Raw genomic sequence first — 19,745 nt, 5'->3', positions numbered from 1 at the left:
AAATTATGTAAAGCTTCACTTGACAATGAATACGCAATTACATGCAAGAAAAAATAAATGCATCTTTGCTTGCATATGATTGGATGATGAAGTCAGCAGCACCTCCCCCTTACTAAGCTCTGGAGCAACTGCACTTGCAAAGGAGCTGTGGCAGTGGAGGAGCTAGAAAGACTTCCTGGACAAAAAGGTCTCTGAAACAAGCTAAAGGTCCAGAAACCTTTAAAAGGGTGCTGAAAGCCAAACACTGGTCCAGACCCAGCTATAGGTAGGAAAGGATTGGCCCTACAGAGAACTTCTAGGGTGAAAGTCTTGAGACCCACCTCAAGTCAAGTATGCCTTCCAGGTCTAAATGTGGTCTAAACCTGGGCTTCAATAGCTATGCCGTTAATGCCAGCAACCATAAAGCAGCATGGTAAAGCGATCCATGAGACATAAGAGCTGAAAGATTTTGTAGAACTCCTGGAACTTCTGCCAGGAGCCTGGCATTCTTTGGAGCGAAGCCATGATGGAAATCTTTGGAAATGCCCTTCAATGTAAGCATGTGAAGCAGATAAATATCTGTAAGAAAGGCATAAATCAGGACATACAGGTTCCATGGAGTCACCAGAGCATCTGCTGCTTCTGCAAGCAGATCCTTGTACCTAGAGAAACTTTGCAGACCAGGAGGCCCACATCCTGCTTCCCCTGTGGCACATACTGGAACACCTGTCTAGGAACTAACCGCATCATGTGGGGCTATTTCTATAAGTGAGAGCACGTCAGCGAATGCACAAAGCAACACGAGAAAAAAAACTTTGAAAACCACCAGACATCAGGTGACCTTGTTTACCCCTTCAGCTCTTTCTCCTTGTAACATGCACTCCTTTTGACAGCTCTGTCCTCTATCCTAAAACTCCCCTTCACCCATCTTCTCCCCCCAAAAGCACATACATTATAAATTATATATCTATATCTGCTGTCGGGGGGGGGGGGGGGGGGGGGAGGGAGGGGTGAGGACATAGCTTTAGGATAGAGGACAGCTGTCAAAAGGAGAGGTAGAGTGCATGTTACAAGGAGATAGCCACCCCTCACTTCTGTCCTTTCCTTATTACTGCACCCACCAACTCCTGCCAATTGTAAATCCACACACTAAAAATCTCCAAGACCCTGGGGCATGTTCCTTCATATAAATCCCACTCCCATATTACCTCCCTCACCCTCCTAACCTCTGGAAATATATCCCCAAACCCTGGGCCTCCATCATTTATCTGTACCCCATGCATCCATCACCCTGCACCCTCTAGCAGCAGCTGCAATCAACCCAATTTAGTTCCCATTTCTATTCTTCCCAAGACCAGACTCCCTTTCTCTTGTGCCCTTTGGAACTCCCACTCTGTCTGCAATAAACTCACCTCTCTCCATGACCTCTAACACTAAATCATTTAACCTACTCACCATTACCGAAACCTGGCTCCACGAATCCGACACTGCGTCTTCTGCTGCCCTATCCCATGGTGGTCTTCTCTGGACTGGCCCCACATAGCACCTTTCAGGTACTTCAGCCACCTCCCTCTCTGCCACACTCTTTTGAAGCACACTGCATTTGTCTTTTCACTCCAGTTTCACAAAGGATAGCTGTGATTTACAGGCCCCCCTGGACCAGTATTAACCTTTGATGACTTCTCTGCCTGGCTACCCTACTTTCTTCCCTCTGAAATCCCCACAATCAATCATTCTCGGGGACTTCAACATCCTTATTAATACTAACACTCCGGCCCCTTCCAAACCTCTGAGCCTAACCTCCTACTTTGACCTGAAGCAGTGGATACATGCTCCTACTCCGAAGGCAATACCCTTGACCTCGTTTTCTCTCACCTTTGCACTCCATGCAACCTCTGCAACTATCCATTCCCTCTCTGATCACCACCTTATTAGTTTCACCCTCTACCTCTCCTCCACCCCCTCTCCCTCCAATTGAATAAAAGTTTCCCACAGAAACCTACACCATCTCAACCCTTCTCTGCTATCGACAACCTCTATGACAAAATCTCACCCCTATCCTGCACCAACCTAGCCTCTTCTGTCTATAACGCTTCACTTCTAGCCTCTGGCCCCCCTCACTACACACAGAATCAGGCTCTGACCCCTTCAACCTTGGCAAACAGATACTAGAAGTCTGAAAAAACGTTGCTCATGAGAGGCTGTGGCGTAAGACTAAGTCTCAGATTTCAACCAATATAAATCTGGCCTACAAAAATACAATTCCAGCCTCCTCTCTGCCAAGCAGATCTATTTTATCACTCTCATAACTTATCATCCCGTCCCCATCAACTCTTCTCTACCTTCAACTCTTTACTTCATCCTCCGTGTTCACCCGCCAACTCACTCACTGTCCAGGAGATCATCAATCACTTCAAACAGAAGATTGATACAATTCTACTTTTTCGATACCCTCCATGCTTTACACTTCATGCCCACAGGCACAATCATTACTTCCCTCTTTCAACCCCACTATAGACAAGGTTGCTAAACTACTTTGTAATGTCCACCTTAACACCTGCCCTCCGGATTCTGTTCCCTCACAAATGCTATGTTCACCCTCTGGCTCTATGCTACACTTTCTAACCCACATCTTCAATCTCTCCCTCTCTTCTGGCATCTTCCCCAACTCCCTAAAACATGCACTCAGACTCATACTTAATCCTCCACTGGACCCATCCAATCTTAACCTATGCCCAATCTCCTTGCTCCCCTTCTTATCCAAAATACTCGACCGTCTGGTCTACAACCGACTGAGTGTCCACCTCTCTGATAATGGCCTTCTTGATCCTCTTCAGTTTGGATTTCGTCCTCAACACTGCACAGAAACTGCTCTTCTAAAACTATATCTACTAATGACCAAAACCAAGCTACACTATTCTGTAGTCCTACTCCTGGACCTCTCTGCTGCCTTTGATACGGTTGACCACCCCCTCAAACTCCACGCCTTTGGTCTTAGTGACTGTACTCTTTTTAGCCAACCACACCTTTAGCATTTCTTACAACTATACTTCCTCCTCTCCTCTTCCCTTCTGTGTTGGGATCCCCCGGGTTCTGTTCTTGGACCTCCATTTTCATTCTACACCTCCTCCCTGGGTCAAGTGATAGCCTCCCATGGCTTGCAATACCACCTCTATGCTGATGACACCCAAATATATTTCTCTACCCCTCAGCTCACTCCCTCAGTTTCCTCACGTATCATTAATTTACTATCAGATATCAGTCTGGATGTGACACCACTTCCTCAAACTCAATCTACCCAAAACCAAACTTATAATTTTTCCTCCCCCATATGCCCCTGCCCTGTCAAAATTGATGGCACAACAATAAACCCATCCCCACATGCCAAGGTTCTAGGTGTAGTCCTGGACTCTGAACTCTCCTTCAAGCAACACGTCCAATCACTTTCCAAAACCTGCCGCCTCAACCTCTGCAACATTTCCAAAATATGCCCTAACCAATGACACAACAAAGCTCTTAATTCACTCACTGGTCATCTCTCGCCACGACTACTGCAACTCCCTTCTCATTGGCTTACCTCTAGTCTATCACCTCGTCAATCAATCATGAATGCTGCTGCCAGACTCCTCCACCTTACCAATCGCTCTGTGTCTGCTAGTCCTCTCCATCCATCCCTCCACTGGCTTCCGCTCGGCCAAAGAATTTGAATCAAAATACTAACTATGTACAAAGCCATCCACAATTTCACCCCCAGCTACATCACTAGCCTAGTCTCTAAATAACAACCTACTCTTCGTTCCTCTCAAGCGCTCCTGCTCTATAGCTCCCTCGTCACCTCCTCGCATGCCCGCCTCCAGGACTGTTCCAAAGCCTCTCCAATCCTACGGAATGCCCTACCTTAATCTGTCCACTTATCTCCTACTTTGTTAGCTTTTAGATGATGATCTCTGAAAACCCTTCTCTACAGAGAAGCCTACCCTACCCACACCTATTTTCATTTTCTCCGTCAGCTCATCCCCCACAGTCATTACCTTTTGGTTCCACTTGACCCTCCCTGCTAGATTATAAGCTCCATCAAATTTTTGCACTACCAAGCCAGGACAAATAGAGCTGCTGTAAAAGAGGTTACCATCAAACCTAGGACCCCTGCAAATGTAGAGGCAATGACACTTTGGTTAGGAAGATCAGAGAGCTTTAGTCATCTGTGCAGTGATACAGAAAGGTTGGAGGTGAGAAATCAAGGTGGGTTCTAATAGCTTATTTCACACTCAAAAGGTCTACCACAGGAGGATACCAGTTTTAACAAAATCAATTGAGGAAGCGATTGTTGGTATTTCTAATCTTTGCAAATGAAGTCAACGAAGCATGAAAGAGGAAAAACAAAACAAAAACAAAAAAAAAAAACACAAACTTTATGGCTTGCTTCAGTATATAACAAATGGGGGCCAGAGACTGTACTTGAAGCAGGGGTCATCAGTTCCACCAATTTCATGGTACAGCATACTGGCTGGAGACCGACATTACTCTTGAAATATTCTTTATAGATTCCACATCTGATAAGAGTTATGCAGAGTAGTCTCATTGAACCAGTAAAGTTCAGTATGTCTTTTGCCATATTTAGTACGGGAGAGGGGATACAAATGTTCTTGGTGCCAGAATTGGCGTTGGTCTCCAGCTGTGACATTAACTCCTTACAACATTTAGTCATTTAAGCCACTTACATGGGCAGAATGGTGGGAGACATTTGCCAGCTCAAACAAAAAACGACATTCTGCCCATGTGTACGTTTGTCTTTGCGACAGAAGCCAGTCATGCATTGCTGGAAAACCAGCCGACTGACTCTCCAACAGCACTTTCAGCCAATGGCAACAATTGCTGAGCAAAGTGTTCTGGCCAGGGGGGACCAAAGATGCAAAAAAATTAGAGGAAAACAAGGCACTGTGCAGCTGAAGGGGACAAAACCAGTAAGTGTGTGCAATACCTCCACCCCCAGCAGTGATGTCACATGAATGTCTGAGGTGAGGCGACGTATTGGAGGCTACAGCACAACTATGCTCATCTGCCACCTCGCACAAAATGAGGCTGCTGTAGCCAACTCCCAAGGGTGAGTTAACATAACGGGGCACTGCCATAGCTCTGACCAAGACTAAGGCTCCTGTCACACTAGCCAACTCCAAAGTTGCATGATTTTCAGTGCAACTTTGGAGTCTGACTTTGATAAGACTTTTACACACTCTGGTACTAAAGCCGTGTCAAAGTTGGATCAAAGCAGCGCAAAAGCCTTTTCCGAATTCGCAGTGGCTTCAGTAGCATCAATTGGAAAGACTCTCAGATACGGTCCTGCAACCTGGGGTCTCAAGTCACATCCCAAGTTGCACAAGTATAAAAGGAGCCCAACAGGTCAGGCTAGTATTCTGGACAATCTGTGAAAGTGTAGCAGAATCCTGTAAAACTCAAACCAGCAAAAAATGTCACAGGAACCACCATTATACTAAATGTAGTGAGAAAACTGGCACTCGCTAGTTGACTAGAGAAAATTTTAGGATTTAAATATCCATCTTGACTATGTCAACAACCATTGAGTAAAATAATCTTTTGAACAAAAATCAGAGCTTCAGAAAATGTGTCCACTCTCCAGAGGACCCTAGCAAAAAACTGAATTAAGCTGGTAGCGGAAGGGTTTATTCCAGGCTGGCCTACAGTTTGTTTGCCAATGTCCAATTCTCCTGTATATGGCAGTGTAACCAAAAAGATGCAAGACTACGTCCCTAAAAGGATGAAACACAAAAGTTAGGTACACTGACCCTCCAAAAAAAAAAAATAAATAAATAAATAAATAAAATAAACCCAAGATGCACCAGCTATACTAAATATGCTTTACTTGGAGGTTTTTAGATGTACCATTTGAGGGTCAGTGCAAAAGTCAGAAAATCAACCATGTTAATGCAGCCAGAAAACCCATATGGACACCCATTTACTCTAGGCCCCATAAAATACCTCTACAGGAAATAAGATTCTCGCTATTTCAGAAAATAGTAGTTTAAAATATATTTGGTTTCTTTTTTAGCTCACCAATGTGCATATAATTAGGTCTACAATGACACCCAATTGAAAATTATCTTATTGTGATATGTGCCAACAAAGATGGTCAATATTTCAAATAAAACTTTCAATAACCCAAGGTAAATCATTTCAATTGTTTCACCCTCCACAAATTAAAGGCACTTTTTTGGCCGATACCATACTTATATATATCAAACCGTTCAAACTTGGGTTCCTGGTAAATCAGATATTTTTATAAAATATTTTCTGAAATGGTATTGGCCACTAAATGTGATAACTGAAATAAGCAAGCCAAGTTTGTATGTTTGCATAACATTTTTGCCTGTGTCAAAACTCAAAATTTGCCCTGGTCGAGCTTTCAAATGTTTATACATGAAGGGGTGAAAAACGACTTCCATTTACAACAAATTTTTCCCTTCTCAAACTGTTAACATATTACAGTTTAATAAAGCAGCCTTTTTCAAACTGACAAAATGTTACTGTCGCCTAAAACAATTTCAACAAAACAGTAGGCATCATACAGTTTAGCAACAGAACAAGAACCTACAGGTGCTGTGAAGTTTGTTTGCAGATTTTTCTGTTGAGGAATTCTGTAGTTCTGATAGAGCAGCACACCGTACTGTAAAAGAGGAGACATTTAAGCGGAAAATGGAACCTGCCATAACTCAACCATACCGTTTCTCATGTGATATACTTGTGCTCATAAGTTTACATACCTTGACAGAATTTATGATTTCTTGGCCATTTCTCAGAGAATCTGAACAAAAATGTTTCACTCATGGTTAGCGTTTGGTTGAAGCCTTTTATCAACCGGGTTTACTCCCTTTTAAATCATAAAGACAACAGAAACCACCCAAATTACCCTGAACAAAAGTTTTCATACCCCAGTTCTTAATACCAAGTATAGCCCCCTTTAACATCAATGACACCTTGAAGTCTTGTGGCATTTGTGGATTAGGCTTGTTTTCTCAGATTGTAAAGCTGCCCAATCCCCTTGGCAAAAAGCCTCCAGTTCCTGTAAATTCTTGGGCTGTCTTGCATGAACTGCACATTTGAGATCTCCCCAGAGTGGCTCAATGATATTAGAGGTCAGGAGACAGATGGCCACTCCAGAAACTTCACTTTATTCTGCTATTTAGCCAATGGCAGGTCGACGTGGCCTTGCGTTTTGGATCATTGTCATGTTGGAATGTCCAAGTAAGTCCCATGCACAGCTTCCTGACTGATGATTGCAAATGTTCCTCCAGTACTTTTTGATAACATACTGCATTCATATTGCCAACAAAATAGACCAAATTTTTGATTGTGTCTTTTGTAGCTCAGACATCCCCAAAACATCAGTAATCCACTGCCGTACTGTTGATCATAGGCCTTGTTGACTCCTCTCCAAATGTAGTGTTTATGGTTGTAGCCAAAAAACTAAATTGTGATCTCATCACACCATATGACTTTGTGCCAGCTTTGAGGCTCGTCTCTGTGCTGTTTGACATATTGTAAGCGGGATACTTTGTAGCATTTGCGCAATAATGGCTTTCTTCTGGCGACTCGACCAGGCAGCCAATCTTTCAAGTGCCTCCTTATTGTGCATTATATCATGTCTTGTTTTACACAGTTCAACTACCTTTTCCCACAGATCTCTTGACAATTATTTTGCTTTCCCCGTGACTCAGAATCCAAAAACATCAGTGCAGCACTGGATGAAAGATGTAAGGGTCTGTCAGGAGTCCAGAGAGGCATTGACCTTTTATACACACACCAATTACAAGCAAACCGATTACAGGTGAGGATGGTTAACTTTAATAGCCATTCAAAGCCCTTTGTGTCAACTTATGTGCATATTAGGCCAAAATCACCAGGATATGCAAACTTTTGATCAGGATCATTTGGATAGTTTGTTGACATTCTGATTTAAAAAGTAAAACATAGTTGATTAATAAATAGCTTCAGCCAAACTCTAACCATGAGTGAAAGAAAAGTTTGTGTTGTTCATAGTCTGACAAATAGTAAAAAAAAAAAAAAAATTCTGCCAGGGTATGTAAACTTATGAGCACAATTGTACACAGTGAGGGAAAATATTTGAGCCCATGCTGATTTTGTAAGTTTGCCCACTGACAAAGAAATGATCAGTCTAATTGATAGGTTTATTTTAATAGCGATAGAACAAAAAAATAAAAAATATAATAATCTTGCAAAAAGCATTTCAAAATAGTTATGAGTGAAATAAGTATTTGACTCCTTCACAAAACAGGATTTAGTAATTGGTGGCAAAACCCTTGTTGGCAATCAGAGGTCAGACTTTTTATAGTTGACCACCAGGCTTGCACACATCTCAGGAGGGATTTTGTTCCACTCCTATTTGCAGATCCTAAGTGACTAAGGTTTTGAGGCAGACGTTTTAGTTTTGAGGCTGGCTCCCTCCATACATTTTCTATGGGATTAGGGTCTGGAGACTGGCCAGGCCACTCCAGGACCTCAATGTCCTCCTTCTCAAACCACTCCTTTGTTGCCTTGGCCGTGTGTTTTGGGTCATTATGCTGGAATACCCATCCACGACCCCTTTTCTATGCGTGCTGAGGAAAGGAGGATCTCACTTAATTTTTGAAGGTACATAGCCATGTCCATCGTATCTGATGCAGTGAAGTTGTCCTGTCCCCTTAGCAGAAAAACACACAATGTTTCCATCTCCATGTTTGATGTTGGGGATGGTGTTATCGGGGTCATAGGCAGCATTCTTCCTCCTCCAAACACTGTGCGTTGCGTTGATACCAAAGAGCTTGATTTAGGGTCTCATCTGACCACAACACTTTCACGCAGTTCTCCTCTGAATCATTCAGATGTTTATTGGCAAACTTTAGACAGGCCTGTACATGTGCAGGGGGACCTTGCGGGTGCTGCAGGATTTCAGTCCTTCACTGCGTAGTGGGTTATCAATTGTTTTCTAGGAGACTATGGTCCCAGCTGTGCTGAGATAATTGACCAGATTCTCATGTAGTTCTGGGAAGTTTACTTACCATTCTCATGATCTTGGCAAGATAATGTATAGAGCCTCAGACCGAGGGGGATTAACAGTTATTTTGTGTTTCTTCCATTTGTGAATAATTGCATTTTTGAAATGAGTTTTTCTTGATATTTTTGTTCTGATGTATCTCACTTAAAATAAGCCTACCATTAAAATTAGAGGCTGGTCATTTTTGTCGGTGGGTAAAAGTCCAAAATCAGGGGATCAAATACTTTTTTTTCCCCCCTCACTTTACAGTTCAGACAATTTACACAGCCCTCTACTGTCCTTTACCAATCACCCAAAACTGAAAAAAAAAATCTTACACAATAGAAAATTGCATTGCCAATTCCTCAGAAATGTAAGCGTTAGCATAATTGTCTTGGTTTAAGTCACTAAACTAGGCGTATTTATCCAACCATCCTCCGCTATGATTAAAAATAACGGTTACTATGGTATAGGACGACTGTTACAGATTAGGGAATTGTGAAACAAAGATTTACACACAAACCCAGCACAAACTTTTAAAATCTCCGCAGGAGTGCAAGAGATTAGGGGGTCAACAGGCAAGATTGCGCTACATGTCCTCATTAACTGTACACTGTAAGTCAGAGTACTAGCAGAATCTGCAGGCTTTTAAATCAATCTATATTATGTTTTTAGGGAGGCTATTGTCATCTGTTGCTTAAATCTTTACTCATGACAATACTGGTACCTGCCTAATGACTTTCAGAACAGTTCAAATCCTTAAATTCTGTAGTTGCACTTTGCAGCATTTAGGCAGATATAAGCTTAACATTTCAGTTGTACAAAATACTTGAATTTTGTTTAATTGCGCATTAAGCTGTCTTTGTACTAGCTTCCTGCAATCTCCTGCACATCACTATTCAAACTAGAAGATGGAGTAGTTTAAAGTCTCAACAAGAAAGTGCAGAGATGATCAGTGAGCTACAGTTTGTCCTTTATCCAATCACAGCCTTGACTAAGCTGGAGTCTAAGTAAAATGGTCAGGAAACTTAAGGTGTATGATTGTGGTATATAAATTGGAAAAAACTGTCAGAACAAAAAGACATGCCTAAACCAACACTATTACCTGCTTTTTCCAGGGTATTTCTCTCATGAAAATTTTACCTTCAAAAGTCTGAATGCAGTCATCCAACATGTCCTACTTTGTTCGTCTTCTGCACACAGAAATCGCAGGTCTTTAATGTCAGTTCGGACTCTGTTGGGCTACATTAAAAAATGTCAAGGTACTATTTGAACAAGCGCTTCACTTATACAACCTCATGCTAATCATTCCCTCATATCCCCTCCAGGATGTTTGTTCCCATTTACTACCCATATATAAAGTAGTAATAGAGAAGTAATGACTTTAACCACTGCCTATTTTATAACTAGTCTTGTATAGGTTTTATTCAGATGGCCTACTACACCACCCCCCCATGCTATTGTGAACTTTGTAACTTGAGAAAATGTTATAAAAGTTAAGATTTCATCACATGTATAATAAAATTCCACAGAATTCAGACCACAATGATAAGTGATCATAGTTGACAGTACAGTAGCAAAAAAAAAAAAAAAAAAAAAAAAAAAAAAAAAGGGAAAAAAAAAAAGACCAAAAACACAACACGCATGCACAACAAGGGAAGAAACCACATGATCGTGCAGAGTTTTTCCCACTGCTTGTGAGAAAGTGCAACGCATCAAGTGGCATCCAAATTCACAGCTAAAGTGCAGGCATTGAGGATAGCAAAAAATGTAATTTACTAGAACTTACCTCAGCTACTAGGGTACCAGAGAGGAGCCCTGCGACTGGACACAATTCCTTTGTTACTAGCAAATTCTGCACTTTTAATTTTTTTTATTTCAGTTACTTGTATAGCGTAAATTTTACGCAGTGCTTTACATTCACATCAGTCCCCGCCCTCAAGGAGCTTAAAACCTAAGGTCCCCAACACACATTTATACATACTAGGGCCAATTTAGACAGAATTTGATGTCAGCATGTCTTTGGAGTGTGGGAGGAAAACAGAGTACCCACAGGAAAGCCGCACAGGGAGAACATGCAAACTCCAGGCAGATGCGTCTTAGTCAGGGTTTGAACCAGCGACCCTATTTTCTATGAGGTGAAAGTGCTAACCACTAAACCACTGTGCTGCCCAATGAAGCAATTTAAAAAAGCATAGCTATATGTTCAGCTGTAAGTAACCAACATGTCAAGAACAGATTAGCAGAAGTGCACCTCTACCAGGAGCATTAACACTATACCATTTAAATCCCATAATAGTACGAGTACACAGTGCATTCTGTGCACTGCATTTACCAGCTTCTGATCCTGCAACTCCTATGAATGAACCTGATTGTGCCCACAAGCTTTTGACAAGTAGATGAAGTCGGCCTCTGGCTGTATTTAGTATAAGCCAGCTCCAGGCAGACACCAACCACTTGCCTGCCGTTTTCAGACACAGCTAGGTCTAGTAATAGAAGTAGCACCCCTATGGAATATAATTACAGATTTAATGCATTAAAAGCAGCACATATCTAACCTTACCATTTCTTAACAGCCCTACTGCTATCCTTTAAATTATCTCAACATAAAACATCAAAAAGATGACTGATATGCAGCTCAATCTCCTGAACACTACTTTGCATCAGGTAAAGTATATGCAGTAAACTATGTAAAAATGATATTGGGACTAAATATTTTCTGTATATAAAATTTTATAAAGGTATAAGGTTAAAGTATACTCAAAAAAATAAATAAAAATAAATAAAAAAAACACACTAATGGCTATAAAATGTGCATGATCACGGCAACTCCATTGTATCTCAATTCAATAAACACACTGGTAACTGGAAGCACAATTTTATATGGACCATGTTATGCTGGCTTTTTTAGGTTGCGTTATGTTTGTCTATTGCACACATTTAACCACTTCAGCCCGGACCATTTTACTGGTCAAAGACCAGACCACTTTTTGCGATTCGGCACTGCGTCGCTTTAACTGACAATTGCGTGGTCATGCGACGTGGCTCCCAAACAAAATTGGCATCTTTTTTTCCCCACAAATAGAGCTCTTTTGGTGGCATTTGATCATCCCTGTGTTTTTTTTTTTTTTTGGCGCTAAACAAAAATAGAGCGACAATTTTGAAAAAACGCATTATCTTTTACTTTGTTATAATAAATACCCCCCAAAAATATATAAAAACGTTTTTTCCCCTCAGTTTAGGCCGATATGTATTCTTCATATTAAAAAAAAAAAAAAAAAAAAAAAATCGCAATAAGCTATTGATTGGTTTGCACAAGTTATAGCGTTTACAAAATAGGGGATAGTTTTATGGCATTTTTATTAATTTTTGTTTTTACTAGCAATGGCGGCGATCAGCGATTTTTGTGACTGCGACATTATCGCAGACACATCGGACATTTTTGGGACCATTGTCATTTATACAGCAATTGCTGCTATATAAATGCAGTGATTCCTGTGTAAATGACACTGGCAGTGAAGGGGTTAACCAGTGGTTGGCAGTGTAGGGGTTAAGTGTTCCTAGGGGTGTGTTACCAACTGTGGGGGGCTGGGCTTTCATTTAGTGAACACTGATCTCTGCTCCAATCACATGGAGCAGAGATCAGCATCATTAGTTGCTAGGCAGAATGAGGAAATGCTGTTTACAATGGTATTTCTCCATTCAGCCGCCCCGCGAGACAATTGCGGGTATGCCCGCGGCGATAGAGTCCGCGGGACCCCGCCACTGGACTTACAGGGGTCCCAACCGGCACACGAGCATGCCGCCGCCGGCAGGCTGGCGATGGCAGGGCGGCATTAAAGATTGGACGTACCTGTACGCCAATATGCCTGCCCGTGCCATTCTGCCGACATACATCGGCGTGCGCCGGTCAGGAACCGGTTAAGGGTGTGGTGAAATCACTCAGTGGTGTTTTAACAACTTGTGTTTATTGGTTATAGTGTACACATACACTTAAATTTTGACTGTTCTGATTGATGAGCAGGGACAGATTGTTATAACCAAAAAGCAATCTGAGTTGATTGAAATGATTAGTCCAACACATTCCACACTCCATTGTTTTCACTACCAGGAAACCCTTCCTCATAAATGACAGCAGTGGCAGGTGTGAAACTCGCAGCAAAGCCTGCAGGAGATGAGCAGCTATAGTATGCTACAATGAATTAAATTAAGTCTAGTTCATGCACTGATTCAGGTGAAAATTTAAGTGTATCCAACGCACTATTCCTAATGTACACGTTCCTGTAGAAATGGCCATGCATACAAGTGGGTGCTGAAGTAACCACCGGCTGGACTCCTGAATATTCAGAGCAGGGGTCTTCAAACTTTGGCCCTCCAGTTGCTCAGGCTATACAATTCTCATCATGCCTAGTCATGTCTGTGAATGTCAGATTTACAATGACTCATGGGATGTGTAGTTCCGCAACAGCTGGAGGGCCGTAGTCTGAAGATCCCAGCAGCACATCATAGATCTCCAGAATAGGTCCAAAGCTTTATTCAGCTTTCACATTGTTACAGCAAATCACAATGTTTTGGAGCCTCATAGGACCCCTTCAGGCATGTGACATGCCTGATGAAGGGGTCCTGTGAGGCTCCAAAACATTGCGATTTGCTGTAACGATCTGAATAAAGCGTTAGACAAATTCTGGATGCATGGTGTGCTGGTGACAATTCTCTTGCTTTGTTAAGTGTATGACAATTGAAAACACACCTAAAATCGTACAGGACTTTTGAAAAAAGTACTGCGGCCGGCCTGCAGACATGAACTGGCTCCATAGAAAGCCAGTTTAGTTCACATGTCATGCAAATCAGATGCGGTTCAAACCTCATCCAATTTACATACATGTGAACCAAATCCAAGGTGGTTTTATTTAAAATAAAACTCGCAATGGGTTTTCACGTACTTTAAACTTATCTGCTGTGTCACCTACCATACTTAAATTCATTGGCCAGCCCTAAATGAGTTTAGGTTTACAGAACAGAATATCTTGATGCACATTGTATTTTATCCTAAGTGCCCCAACCAGTTCGCAATCTACATAGTGCAGCCCCAAGACAATACAGTATAATGTAGCCACTGACATGAGAAAAAATAAAGTTAATTAAAATGTTGTATGCATAGCTGTGGAGTTAACTGAATAAGAATATGCCTTTAGTTAAGAACTATAAATAACTCAGTAGTTGACATGAAAGCTGCACATCAACTCATTTTCTAAAGAGTACTTTGTACCTGGAGCAGAAACTTATCTAAGTTGTCATATGAAAAGCTATGCAATGCTAATGTAGTAGACATTCTTGTATACTTCCAATTATTTACAGTGCCTTGCAAAAGTAGTCACCCACTTGGCTTTTTAGCGATTCTGTTACATTACAGCCTTTAGTTGAATTTTTTTTATCAGAATTATATGTGATGGATCAGAACACAGTAGTCTAGGTTGGTGAAGTAAAATTAGACAATTATATAGCTATTTTTTTTTCAGAAAAAAAACAAAACAAAAAAACAAAACGGATAATTGGCATGTGCTTATGTATATGTACCCCCTTTGTTATGAAGTCTTGGTGCAACCAATTACCTTCAGAAGTCAAATTAGTGAAATTATGTCCACCTGTGTGCAATCCAAGTGTCACATATCTTTCATTACATATACACACACACCTTTTTGAAAGGCCCCAGAGGCTGCAACACCTAAGCAAGAGGCACCACTAACCAAACTGCCATGAAGATTAAGGAACTCTCCAAACAAGAGACAGTGTTGTTGAGAAGTACAAGTCAGGGTTAGGTTATAAAAAAAAAAAAAATCCAAATCTTTGATTTTCCCTAGGAGCACCATCAAATCCATCATAACTAAATGGAAAGAACATGGCACAACAGCAAACCTGCCAAGAGGCAGCCACACACCAAAACTCAGACCAGGCAAAAATGGCATCAGAGAGACAGTACAGATTTAAGGTAACCCTGGAGGAGCTGCAGAGTTCCACAGCAGTGACTGGAGTATCCGTACATAGGAAGCCATGCACTCCACGGATTTCAGCTTTATGGCAGTGTGGTCAGAAGAAGCCATTACTTTCAGCAAAACACAAGATGGCACGTTTTGTGTTTGCGAAAAGGCATGTGGGAAACTCCCAAAATGTATGGAGGAAGGTGCTCTGGTCTGATGAGACTAAAATGTAACTATTTGGCCAAAGAAAATGCCATGTCTGGCTCAAACCCAACAACACATCAGCCAAAGAACACCACCCCCACAGTGAAACATGGTGGTGGCAGCATCATGCTGTGGGGATGTTTGTTTTTCAGCAGTCAGGACTGGGAAACTGGTCAGAGTTGAGGGAAAGATGGATGGTGCTAAATACAGGGATATTCTTGAGCAAAACCTGTACCACTGATTTGAGGCTAGGACGGAGATTCACTTTCCAGCAGGACAAGGACCATACATTGCTAAAGCAACACTTGAGTGGTTTAAGGGGAACATGTAAATGTGTTGGCATGGCCTAGTTAATGCCCAGACCTCAATCCAATAGAAAATCTGTGGTCAAAGATTGCTGTTCACAAGTGCAAACCATCCAACTTGAAGGAGCTGGAGCAGTTTTACAAGGAGGAATGGGCAAAAATACCAGTGGTAAGATGTGGCAAGCTCAGAGACTTATCCAAAGCAACTTGGAGCTGTGATAGCTGCAAAAGTTGACTCTATAAAGTATTGACTTTAGGGGGGTGAATAGTTATGCACATTGACTGTTATTTTGTCCTATTTGTTGTTTGCTTCACAATATTAAAAAAAAAAAAAAAAAAAACACACATTTTTAAAGTTGTGGGCATGTTCTGCAAATTGATGCAAAACCTCAAACAAGCCATGTTAATTCCAGGTTGTGAGGAAACTAAAAATGCCAAGGGGGGTGAACACAATTAAAAGGCACTGTAGCTACCTTTTATAAACACGGCACACTGAATTTAAAATTAGGCCTAATCTACAAAAATATGTTGCTTTCTAGGCCACTTTAAAATGTATTTAGGCTCTGAATAAACGTGTTTTACCTTGACACCGAATCCAAAATCTGTTGGAGAGTTATAAAGCTTCTTACAGGATATCAGTGAATAAATATTGCTATCTTCTAAGTCTGATATTCCCTGTAAATGTCTTGGCTCCTGCAAAAAAAAAAAAAGTCTCCACTGAAACACGAGATTATGCTGCTCACTGATAATTCTAAGGTATGATGAGAGCTTAACTTTTGTTCATTAACACCAGACTAGAACAGCACCCCACTGTTTTTGGAAGGAATTACGACTTTCCTCTACCTTAGGACAAAATCCTGGCTTTGTTCACTTGTTTCCAAGATAAAGAAGTCTTCTCCTTGAGATGCATAGACAGCCAGGAAGCCCTATACCACATTCTGCTTGCTTGAATATTTTCATATGGATCCAACACCTTGCTGACCACGAGTGGGAGTCGCTGGCTTAGATCATTACAGTCTACCTTATTCAAGTGCTGTTAAACAGCATGAACTCTCAGAAAGCATCAGGCTGAAACTTGCCAGAGAGGAGGAAGATTAATATTGCACAAAATGAAGTTCAAGCCCAAGCCCAACACCAATCATTCTTAAACTTTTTGGTCTGCCCTGGTCTAGTCACGTGATGCTGTGTCAGTGAATGACAGCTGCAGGGGAAAGAAGGAAGCACCAATAATGACTGTCCATGGCTCCTGTAATTCCAAGCCTTTGTTGAGCACTTCATGACACAGGGGAGCCATGGATTGCAGAATCACAACTGGACCAAGCATACAATTTTTTTACATAGGGTAGGCAGAAGAGGTAGGGGGAGGGAAAGGTTAGGAATAGGTGAAGTTAGGCTTGTTTCCAACTGGAAAAGACTTGAATTGGAATTCATTTACTAATCTTATAAAAAAAAAAAAATATATATGTATATATATATATATATAACATTTATAAATTTTAGTGAAAAACTCAATAGCAGGGAACTTTATATTGTGAATCTAAATGATGTGAAATCGTTTAGTGCAAGATACAATCAAAAATCAATCTTCAAAAACTTTTAAGAAATCAATCATCAAATAAAGAACATTAATCTGTAACTGAAATGTCCAATAAATTTGAAAAACCAAAAATCCCCTGATGACGTCAGACTTTGACGAAACGATCGTCGGGTAGCCACGCTCACCCTTTGTGCTTTTAGCATTTGTTTATTTTATTTTTTGCTAGCAATTTGTTGATTTTTAAATGATTCGTTTACTTTTGTACGACTCGGTGGAGTCATTTTTTAGCGCCTAAACCACTCGGTTGAATAAGAATAAATTTGTTCAAACTTTATCACACGATTTGGCGCACTTTTGTTTTTTGGTGATTTGCTTCGAGGCTTGCGAGAGGATCGGAGCTGATCTGGTGATTACGAAGCATTCGAGATAGTTGGTCGTTTTCCGGCTTCCTGCACCGAAACTCATATGTTCGCATCCGCGCAGACCGGTTTACGAGAGGATTCGACCCAATTCGAGGATTACGATATGTCCGAAGAGGTGGCCCGGTTCCGGCTTTCTGCATCGTAACATCTGTGTGTCTGTATCTGCGCATACCGACCGGTGATCTGGTAAGCCTCCATTCACTATTGATTTACAGAGTTGAAGGGTCCACGTGGTCAAGCACTATTTTTGTTTGAAAAAACAAGATAGACTACATTTTTGTTGTACAGTCACATGGGATATTTTACACTGTGTTGCACCATTATACACATTTTTTTGACTTTATGATTTTTGGTTTTTCAAATTTATTGGACATTTGAGTTACAGATTAATGTTCTTTATTTGATGATTGGTTTCTTGAAAGTTTTTGAAGATTGATTTTTGATTGCATCTTGCACTAAACGATTTCACATTTAGATTCACAATATACAGTTGCCTACTATTGAGTTTTTCACTAAAATTTATAAATTTTCTTAATAAGTCACATTTATACTCAGAGGTTAAGCGCTGCCCTTTTATCCTTTGTTTCGTTGTACCCAGTATCTTGGTTACACAGTGTTCAGCTGACTTTTAATTAATTTAATACATTTTTCAATTTTTTTTTTACTAAGCGCAGATTTTTTATTATATATAAAAAATTTTTTTTTTACATCACACCCGTAAAAAAAAAATCTTCAAGTACATCATGGCACATATTACCTGCTGGGTTATACTCCATTAGGTGAATGGACACTGGTAGACCAAAGGTCTTCCGACAGGAAGTGATCCAGTATATAACCCCTCCCATACAGGAAGTACTTTAGTTTTGTAGCTACCACTAAATTGGGGGGTCTCCAAGCTATGGGCATCCAGTTGTTCAGGAACTACATTTCCCATCAAATCTGAATGTCAGTTTTACAATGCCTCGTGGGACCTTTAGTTCCACAACAGCTGGAGGGCCGTAGTTTGGAGAGCCCTGTACTAAATTCTCAAAAGAGGGGAGGGAATCGCTGTGTCCCATGATGTACTCAAAGGATTTTACAAGCATTATGTAAAAATAAATTTTTTCTTTTTCATACATCATGGGACAGTCAGGCTAATATTCATTACCTGCTGGGATGTCCCAGAGCAATAACCTTGAGGGGAGGGAGACACTCTGCCAAACAATAGCCATCAGAACTTGTACGGCAGGCCACAGTATACTGCAGCCAAAAGCCGAATCCTCGGCTGCTTGAACATCCACTTTATAAAATTTTGTGAACGTATGCACTGAAGAAAAAGGGGAGAAGCCTTACAAATCTGAGCCACAAATAGCCGACGGCAAAAAGCCCAGGAGGTTCCTACACCCCTGGTAGAATGAGCTCTCACCCTAAAAAGGAGGAGCTTTAGGTTTAAGATTGACAGACCTAATTGGCAATGAAAAAGGTTTGGAAGCTGCCTGCCCCTTCTTGGGTCCTTTTGGTAAAGCAAAAAAATAAAAAAAAGGTCTGATCCTCAGATCTCCGCAGATCTAGACAGCTAAACCTTGACTGCCTGGACAACAACCAAAGAATGCGGTCTCCCTTCCGCCAAATGAGGCTGAGCGAAAAAATGCAAAATAATGTCCCGATTTAAATAAAAGGCTGACACCACCTTTGGCAAGAAGGATGCAACAGGTCGTAACACGACTCATGGTGAAGGATCAAGTATGGCCAACTCTGACACCCTTCTACCCGAGGTGATAGCCATCAGGAAGGCTAGTTTGCGTGACAGCAAGTCTAATGGAATTTCCTTAATAGATTCAAAATGGTTGTCTCTGCAACTCAGACACAGCACCAAGTTCAAGTCCCAAGGACACATAGGTGACCTAATGGGGGGGAAACAAGCAAGTTGCCCCTTGCATAAAGGTTCAGATCAGTGAATGGGAGGCTAAAGGCCTTTGGAAGAATACCGATAGGGCTGAAACCTGACCTCTGATTGTACTCAAAGCAAAAACTTGATTTCCACAGCTGACTGTAGAAAAGAGAATGCTCCCAATCACATTTCCAAGGATGACAGTTTCTGCTAGAGGATTCCTTTCTTGACACAAACTGCTGTACCTTGTTGAACCTGAACGCAAGTAGGTCGACCTCTGGCCATCCCCCAACATTGGCAAATTTCCTGAAATACCTCTAGGTGAGGGACCATTCCCCCGGGCAGAACTGCTGGCAGCTGAGATAAGCTGCTTTCCAGTTGTCTACTCCTGGGATATGGAC

General features: G+C 41.3%; 1 protein-coding gene across 2 annotated transcripts in view; it reads right to left on the bottom strand.

Moving 5' to 3' along the window:
• The window catches only part of GRB10 (growth factor receptor bound protein 10), a 313,951-nt gene that overhangs the window by 43,022 nt on the left and 251,184 nt on the right, over window positions 1-19,745 (bottom strand). For both annotated transcript variants that reach the window (XM_077491758.1, XM_077491759.1), the window contains 3 exons: window positions 16,098-16,208; window positions 10,172-10,270; window positions 6,590-6,661 (listed from right to left, as the gene is read on the bottom strand). In XM_077491758.1, the coding sequence (XP_077347884.1) occupies window positions 6,590-6,661; window positions 10,172-10,270; window positions 16,098-16,208 (282 nt within the window). The remainder of the gene's footprint in view (window positions 1-6,589; window positions 6,662-10,171; window positions 10,271-16,097; window positions 16,209-19,745) is intronic.

This window comes from Lithobates pipiens, unplaced genomic scaffold, assembly GCF_037356315.1.
Source record: "Lithobates pipiens isolate NorthernLeopardFrog02 unplaced genomic scaffold, aLitPip1_a1.2 Scaffold_19, whole genome shotgun sequence".
Lineage (NCBI taxonomy): Eukaryota > Metazoa > Chordata > Amphibia > Anura > Ranidae > Lithobates > Lithobates pipiens.
The sequence above is the reverse complement of the archived record's forward strand: the minus strand, read 5'-3'. Positions and strand labels throughout refer to the sequence as shown.